General features: G+C 40.6%; 1 protein-coding gene across 1 annotated transcript in view; it reads right to left on the reverse strand.

Moving 5' to 3' along the window:
• Window positions 1-8306, reverse strand: part of LOC116077233 (ATP-binding cassette sub-family A member 8-A) — a 73417-nt gene extending 65111 nt beyond the window's left edge. The window contains exons 1-3 of the mRNA XM_031351623.1: window positions 8009-8306; window positions 3705-3806; window positions 1779-1986 (exon numbers count right to left, since the gene is read on the reverse strand). Coding sequence (XP_031207483.1) covers window positions 1779-1986; window positions 3705-3800 — 304 coding nt within the window. The 5' untranslated portion in view covers window positions 3801-3806; window positions 8009-8306. The remainder of the gene's footprint in view (window positions 1-1778; window positions 1987-3704; window positions 3807-8008) is intronic.
• Between the last annotated feature and the right edge of the window lie 888 nt (window positions 8307-9194).

Genomic DNA, 9194 nt, shown 5'->3' on the forward strand with positions numbered 1-9194 from the left:
ACTGCCAATTAATGTCTTTCTGATATACCATTGTCACGTTTAGACTCAACTGACCTCTGACCTCTTGGGGCCATCACCATAGCTGAAATTCTTTGGTATTTTTTCCTTGCTTCATATTAAAGGACACTGTAGGATTTGAATTTGTATTTAAGAGAAGTGAAAAGAAAAAGAAAAGAAAATCTGTTATTTTTCACTTGCTGGCTTTAGATTGTCCTCCTTCTAGGAAACCTTCCAAAATTGAGTTGCAAAAACCACTCTGCTTGCCCTTGCGGGTTGACATGGTTTGGATGTGTCCTCGGGGTGGCTCAGAACCTGAACCGGAGCTAGTAGGAAAGAGATACCTGATGTCTACCTGTGCCGCTAACCTTGTTGAAATTAATTCTCAGGACTACTGAACAAACTCAGAACAAGACAAACAGGTAATGGGTTGTTATTTTACTTAAAATCCTATGCATTAACATTCACTTACAAGTGAAAGACTCAAGATACATTGCATGATATTGACCTGATTCTACAAATGAGGTGAAAGGGGGCTCAAAGGCACTTTAGGAAATACGTGAAGTACTACACAATTATACAGCAAAACCATTCCATCCCAAAAGCTCCCCCCCCGACCCCCGCCACTCTTGTTGCTCTACCATTGTGAAAAGAAAAACCGTGACCAAGTTCTTTTGATTATCATAATGCTCTTTTTATGTAAATAAACTAACATAAAAAGCAAAGATTGAAGCAAATAATTCATTTTAAAACAACGTTTAAATTGAATGCTGAAGCTGCATATGGTGACACAAGGTTATCCCAGTACTTGGGAAGCTAGCGCAGGATTATGAGATTCAGGCCAGCCTGGGATACACAGTGATAACTTGTCTCAGATTTTATTTTCATTTAGTAAAGAAATATATATGGGTGGTAAAGGGACAGTGATTGAATTTTAAATTTTCAAAAAGGCAATGCTAATTATTCTTAGACCCTGATGTGATCAAGGGACATCATGCTGATGTGCTATACAATTAGGTAATTTTGATAATTAAGATTTATCTATCAAATGGGGCCGGAGAGATGTCTCGATGGTTAGAGCACAGGCTGCACTTGCAGAGGACCCAGGTTCAGTTCCCAGCACGCTCATGGCAGCTCACAATCATGTGTAACTCCAACTCAGAGTTTGATGCTTTCTTCTGGCCTGCAAAGGTGCTGCAAGCATGTGATGCGCAGACATACATGCAGACAAAATGCCATACACTAAATAAAGGTAAGCCCTTTTTCTATTAAATAATTGGCTAAGTGAGGTGCTAGAGAGATGGCTCAATGGTTAACAGTACTTGTCCTACAAACACGAGGACCCCCGTTTCAATTTCCCATGACCCATATAAAAAAAAAAAGAACAACTAGATATGGCTAAATATGGCTCAACAATTGGAAGACATAGACAGGGATTCAGAGAGCTGTCTGGACAGTCATCCTAACCAAGCCTACACAATGGCTTGCAGCTCAGCGAGAGACTGTCTCAGGACAGTCATCCTAACCAAGCCTACACAATGGCTTGCAGCTCAGCGAGAGACTGTCTCAGGCAATAAGATAGGAATCATAAAGGAAGACAGCTCACATCCTGTGTGGGCCTCGGCTACTTTCTCCACCTGATGCTAATGTACGTGTAACACAAACACACACACATACACAGAGGGGAGGTGAGTTACCAAGTAAACTAGACATTAACCGGTGTATATGTGCACCCAAATGAACTAAGAAGAGAGGCTCTTCTGGCTCAGCAGAAAACTCACCTGCCATGTAAGAGACCAAAGAGACTGTATCCATTATCCTCTGCGTTGTTGGGGTGACGGGTGTGTACGCAATTGTAAAGGTGGTGGAGTCATTAAATGAATCAATGCGTCCCAGGTCCACATCAGGCAGTGATGAAAAATCATAAACTTCATGCAATTCAAGAAATAAAGTTAAACTAAATAGTATAAGGGCCGTGTATAGGAATTCCTACGAAGCCAGATAAAAGAAACAAAGATAACTGTCATTTCTAATAAGTCAAACACAAACAGTTTTGCCAGATAGCTATGGTACTTGCTGATGAATTTTCAAATGTCTCTGTCTTCTAGGATATCTTTTTGGAAATATTCCATCTACAAAAGTTAAGCATTCTCTATCATTCTCAAGTCTTATTTTTAAAAACGTTATCTTGCTATCTACCCTAAGCTGCCTTTGAAGTTGTGACCTTTGTGTCTCAGCCTCCAAAGGGTACAGATATGGTCACTATGCCAAGCCTCCTCTAGGCTTGGAAGTGAAATTTACTGCTCTCCTGTGAGGACAGGGATTGAATTTTAATATTCAGTAGTAGGCTGGATGCAGGCTCCCTTCAGTATTCCTCAGACTGAGTCTGCTTCAAGAACCAATGGATGGAGATAGTTCCAAAACACTGACAAATTTATAATTATTATTATCTTGGTGTTGGTAGTTTAATAATAATTACGACTTTGGTCATATTTCTAACTGCAGGATAGAAAATGCAACAAAAAAGCCGGGACCTCAGAATACTATACTGACTTGATAGCTTGATAGGAGATCCTCAAGGGGACTGTGAGCTGCAAATAGCAAATCACTTTAAAGGGTTTTACTTTCCCAAATGTGCATATGTGAGTATATGTGAATGTGTATGTGCATATGTGTGTATGTGTGCACCTGTGCCTGTACACCCATGCACCACAGGAACACACACACACACACACACACACACATGCACATACATTTGTATGCCCAAGCATTTGTATGCAGAGATCAGTGACAACCCATAGGAGTCAGCTCTCTCTTCCCATCATGTGAGCTAAGGGTCAGATTCAGGTCCTCAGGCATGGATGTAAGAGCTTTTACCCTCTAAGTCACCTGACTAACCCTGATATCTTTTTTTTTTTTCAATACTTGACTTTTAAAAAGTTCACTGAAGGCTCTGTTGTTAAGAACACTGAGCTCTGTCCTCAGCAACTGTGTGGTAGCTCACACCCATTTGAGTTTAAGGTCAGACTAGTAGTCCTACTAAGTGAGTTCCAGGACATGCATAGTGGACTCAGTCTCACAAAGTTCACTGAAGAGGCTGAAGAGTTGGCTCAACAGTTAAGAGCACTGGCTGTTCTTCCAGGGGTCCTGAGTTCAATCCCCAGCAACCACATGGTGGTTTACAACCATCTGTAATGAGATCTGATGCCCTCTACTGCCATGCAGGTGTACATGCAGGCAGAGCACTCATACATATAATATATAAATAACTCTTAAAGCAAAAAAGTCAGAGAGAGAAAGAGAGAGAGAGAGAGAGAGAGAGAGAGAGAGATTGAGACACAGAGAGACAAAGAGACAGAGAGACAGAGAGACAGAGAGAGAGGGGGGAGAGAGAGAGAGAGATCCAAAAATAAAGCCATTAGCTCTGCCATTGGTGTATGAGTCCATTAGCACATTTTTGTCTCTTTGACCTGCTACTATCTTAATCTTAGTGAGCAAAAGGGTTTGAAATGGTTTTGTAAGATTTTAAGGTATTTATTTATTGTACTTTCATTTTGGCTCCCTCCTCTGTTATACTGGCCCTAGTGAGTGGCTTCCTTCTTCTGTATGGAAGTCTGAGTTCCTTCCCACGGGTGTTTCCAGTCCGTGCATACAGGAAACATACTGCACCATCACGCACAGAAAGCAAGGCAGATCCTGAGTCATACCAAAAATGTGTCTCTTTTCAGCCTTTTTTTTCTGAGAAGATTCTTGCACAATAAGGCCCATGTTTGTTGGCACACATTTATCTCTCTCTTAACCATCTTGGTCTGTTTAATAAGAAACAAGGAGAAGAGTCAATAAATACTAAGATCTTAAGAGGAAATGTTCTGCAGATGTCAGTGCCTGGTTGCCCTTTATTCCAAAAGAAGGGCTTGGATTCTGGAATTCATAGCTTATCAATTGTATATCTCTTCTATTTTCTTCCCATTTCCTCTTCTCATCCCCAGACTCCTTCAACAGGGTATTTCCTTAAACAACATGCATTATAAAAACATTAACATTCTAATTTGTACAATATATAGCCATTTATACACACGGGAGAGAAGGGGACATGAATCCAGGCTTGGATGATGTCCTTTATATATAATTTATAAATCAACATCTCTTGTACAACATAATGGGTATATTAGTTCAATTAAGAAAACCACCATATTTCACTTTTTCTGGGAGGAAAACTTACATCTGTGAAAACACTGAATTGCTGAAGAAGTAAACATGCAAGGGTTTTGGATCTGAAGAGTTTCTTTTCTCATATGATAAAGACAACAGTGTCATGAACAGTTACAATGTTCTGTGCAAATATGGGAGAATGTGTCTAAAAGAACTGAAAGTACTGGGTGAGGACCTCAATTCTCTTAGTCCTTTTCATTATGGCAAGGAAATTTGGTTCTGTCTTTATAAGACATAATAATGTACATATTATGAACTGAGTAAAAATATTCATTCATTTCAAGGTTGCCCTTGGAAAGCCACACTATGTTTGAGTATGTGCTTGAGGCAGTGGTAAAGTCGGCCTTGAGAATGAGATTCAAGTAGGCTTTAGCTGGGTATAAAACTCCTAAGCTTTGACCTAACTTTTTCAGCTTCTTGTTGTTGATCATCTGGGGGAATCAAACTGAAATGGATTATAAAGGAAATAGCTGTCGTTGTAATGGGGTAGGCGTACTATGTAAAAATGTGTTTGATTGGGTGGAGGAAGCTAGGAATGGGGATAAACAAAGCTTAGTGTTTTAAGAGTCATACTTATAGCAAGGTAGAGGGTGCAGGCTCCATGGGGGATGAGCTTCATGAGAAACCATAACTTTCATACATACGTATTCTTCTCTGATAAGGGATGCAGATTACAGGAAGCACCATGCCCAATAATTTCACACTAGGCATCTGAGGAGGGTACCATTATCCAAGGTATACCTGGATCCCAGTCAATAAAGAAGTGGAGAGTCTGAGAAGTTTCCATAGCAATTTTTAACATAATTTGTAACATAACTCCACACATTGGATTTTCTTTTTAAGTAGTGGTCTTCAGAGAGGAAACAAAACATTCTTCCCCTGACAAATAGCTTGGGAGAGTCTGCTGAGGACTCTTTCTAATGCTGATAGCCAGAGCCTACTGAAAGGCACCACAGGGATGTCGATGGAAGGGCATGTCATGACTCCACGGTGTACATGCAGTATGTGGCAGGTCTAGTCATCCTGCCCTTGGGAGAGTAGTAAACAAGAATAGGAAGTATATATCATGTGTGTGTGTGTGTGTGTGTGTGTGTGTGTGTGTGTGTGTGTGTGTGTGTGTGATGTGCATGGATACCATGGAATTTGTGGATGGATAAATGATTTTGGTGAGGGGTAGAGCATTATACAGGCACAGAGATGGAAGCTAGCCCTGGAAGTCTTTGCCCTGTGCATGAGCAGTCAAGAAGGAGAGTGCAGGAGCAGAGCAGCCCCTCTCCAACAGAAACTGCAAATTAGTCTCAGCATTTATCATCTGTATCCGAAGTGTTCACTGAGACTGTGGGGAAGAAGGAGACTTTCCAAATGTGGCTAATGCATCCATCCAGGCTCTTCAGAGAAACACACACACACAAAATAGACAACAACTGTATCAACATCTGGCAACCTAGAGGTTTCTTTAAAATGTGAAAGAGGAAGAGATGTGCGGAGCCAAAGAACAATAATCCATGTACTTTCAGGAATTGATTCCTGGACTGTGTGGCCTGCTGATTTCATGACTGGTATGGCAGGCAAGTGGGATGCCAGTGGGCATATGAACTGTCACAGCCTTGCATACGGACTGTGAAACAGCAAAGCTGGAAGCCCAGTTGGAGCATCTGCATTTTAAAGCTGAAGAGAACTTCATTTCTTCTGATGAATCTCAGACTGTATTGGCAAGGCCTTCATGTGGCTAAGTAAAGCTCGCTCACATTAATGAACAGGTTTTCTTACTGATGTATACTATATTGATGAATCTACAAGATGGCTCAATGTTAACAGCACTTGCTACCAAGCCTAATGACCTTAGTGTGATTCTTGGGACTCACACATTGGAAGGAAAGATCTGATTCCCACAAGTTGTCTCTGACCTCCACACATGTATTATGATAAACATGAGCTTCCCTTTCAACCTTACTCCATCTCAAAAAAATAATTAAAAAAAACTTTAAAAGTACTGATTTAAATGTTAATTGCATTTTAAAATACTTTCACAGCAACATCTAAATGAGCATTTGACCAAACAGCTGCTTCCCATAACTCAGCCAAGCAGACACATGAAATTAACCATCACAATGTGGGGATTTTAGAGAAATTTTACTCTAGCAGAACATTTCCCAGAAAAAGAAGTTTCAGAACATAGTCAAATATAACCTCTTCCCATAGCCCAACCAAGAAATCACACACTACTCAAGTTTTTCCAGCCTTAGTGGAAGCTGCACATAAAAGAAAACAAAACAGGGTAACCCTTCATTAAGTTCATTAAGACTTTAAATTGTGGAAAGGAAGGGCTTGCTTAGACTGAATTACACAATCAAGTTACTTTAGCGAGAAATCACTTTCCTGGGAGGCTTGCCAGGGCAATTGATTCCATTGTGGTGTTCTTTGCTGGTCTGTGTCACTGGCTCTTAGGTCCTAATAATTGGTAGAAATAACCTTTTTACCAACATGTTGCCTACAACTGGTCCACCAGGTTGTGATGGGATATTGCCATATAGATGGAGAATAGACCTTTCCTGGCATGATGCTATTATCATCCCAGTCATGAGACAGGTTTCAAACAGAGAACTGCCTATTTTCCTGGATAAAAATTCAGGTGTAGAATCCAAGGGACAGCCTTACTGGGCAGGAGCACAGTAGCTACTCACAGCTTATTTCCAGAAAACAACAAACAACAACAACAACAACAACACATGGCTATAAAGTAAAGCTTGGAGGCAAGTTTTGGTATAAAAAGGATGGAAGAAAAGATATCAGAAAGCCTATGGACTGACAAACAGAGAGAGGAATGTAGTACTAGCAGTAAATAAATAAATAAATGTTTAAAGCCAGGGTGTCTAGGAGTCCTAAGAATTGCTCAGGGCAATGTGAACATTCTTAGAGAAATGGGACAGCTTGCACCAGCCAAGAGAGCAGCCACAGCCCTACCTAGCCAGAACTGAGACTAACTCTCATCCTCAGAGTTCCACTGTAAATCAGCCACGCAGCATAAACCTTTTTAAACAAGCTCAGTAAAACATCCCTCTTGCTTGCTTTTCCCTCCTTCTCTGGTTCCTAGATCCTTGCTAGCTCATGTACAAATAAAACTGAAGGCTTTGTTTCAATGTGAGTGAATATTATTGACTCTGGGCCAGTCAACAGAATCCTGTTTACTGCAAACTCCTGCAGACAGCAAAAGAAAGGACATTTGAAATAATACCATTGTAGTGAAGTGGCACGTGCCTCAATATGATTCAATACATCATGTGCAGGGAAGTATCTTACTCTAAAAACAAAACAAAACATAAAACAAAAACAAACGAACAAAAACAATCTATCAATCTGAGAATGACAGACTGAGACATAAAAGCATTTCTCTAAATGCCATCCTAAAAATCTCTCAGGATTAGAGAGAATGTGTACTGGAAATGCCTGTCAATTACTATACAGTTCATAGACATGTGAGCATAACTGCAGCTTGGTAGCAGATTCACATTCAGATTCACACAGAAAACACTTCCAGAAGACCTGCTTACATTTCTCACGATTGCTAACATATTACGGGTGCATGCCTACATCTTTACTTAACACGAGAAAATATGACAATGCTTTTAAAACTACCCACTCCTTCCCTTGTAGACCACATGAAAATAAATCCAGAAACACTAAAATTCTGTGCATAAAAAAATAATAGTAATTTCTCCCTAAAGCTTTGTCATTGAGTACATGAAATCTCACTTATAGTAATACAATACAAACCAAACAGAAGCAAAAATGAACTTACATTTGGAATGTCTGAAGAAAGTATCCTGAGACTTGGCTTGCCCCTGTTTCCTCACTCCAAGAAAATGGGGTCTATTTCTTGCCCGTCTCTGTCACATCTGCGTTGGTCTCATTCTGTTTGCCTGATCTGAGCATTCCCAGTCGGCCTCACTGCTTTTGGAGGAAGATTGTGGTTGTAATTTTCTTGGCCTGCTGAGCACTGTATTCACGTGACCACTCTTGAACAAATCTCTTTTTTATTGACTTCCAGCCAGTCCCCACAGTGGAGAATTGCCAACCCTACTCATTTGACTAATTATAGTGTCAGAAAAAATCTGTGTTGCTGAGGAAATCCAAATTTGTAACTTTTCTGGGTCCTCCCCCCCAAAAGAAATTGGCAGATTTCAAAAAAATAAAATAAAATATTTTCCCTTAAAAGGCTTTGAGCTCTGGACTTTTCATACAATGTTGAGGCAGATAATCAAATTAGGTTTCAAACAGCATAGAAAGCAATATCTTGATTTTTTTTTTCTATATCATATCTTCTATCCTGTCCATGTCCTCAGTTCTTGGTCTCACCAGCATCAACTAACAGGCTCCATCTTTAAAATGTGCTCAACATTATGTGTTGTGTTTTATAAAAAGAAAAAGAAGCCAAGGATATGTTTGGTAGAAGTGTGATATGGTATGGAGGAAGGGGATGCCTCTGGGGGCCCATGCTGGGGCATTCCTTCCTCCTGAGGTACCAGGCAGTATTTATTGTATAGAATAGAGTTTATCTAGGGCATGGAGGCTGGGGGAGTTGAGGGAGTAGAGACAGAGAAAGGCAGAGGTGGGGGGGCAGGAAATGGGGGGAGAAGGGACAGAGGGGGAAAGGGGGGAAGCAGGAAAGCAAGAAAAGTGAGTGAGGAGGGGGCAATAGCCCCTTTTATAGTGAGTCAGGCACACTGCACTGTTGCCAGGTAACTGTAGGGCAGAGCCTAGAAGAAATGCTAACATTATGGGTCTTGGGAAGTATGGCTCAGAACAACATTCAGCTATGTATAGGAGATGGAAAACCAAAACAAAGGCAACCTAAAGGGACCCTAGTCAAACATGTCAGAATGTAATAGAGAGATTTTAGTAAGAAGTGGGAGCCACTAGCCAGCTAATATTTAGAAAATTCTAGCCAGGCGGTGGTGACACACGCCTTTAATCCCAGCACTTGG

Source organism: Mastomys coucha, unplaced genomic scaffold (genome assembly GCF_008632895.1).
Source record: "Mastomys coucha isolate ucsf_1 unplaced genomic scaffold, UCSF_Mcou_1 pScaffold5, whole genome shotgun sequence".
Lineage (NCBI taxonomy): Eukaryota > Metazoa > Chordata > Mammalia > Rodentia > Muridae > Mastomys > Mastomys coucha.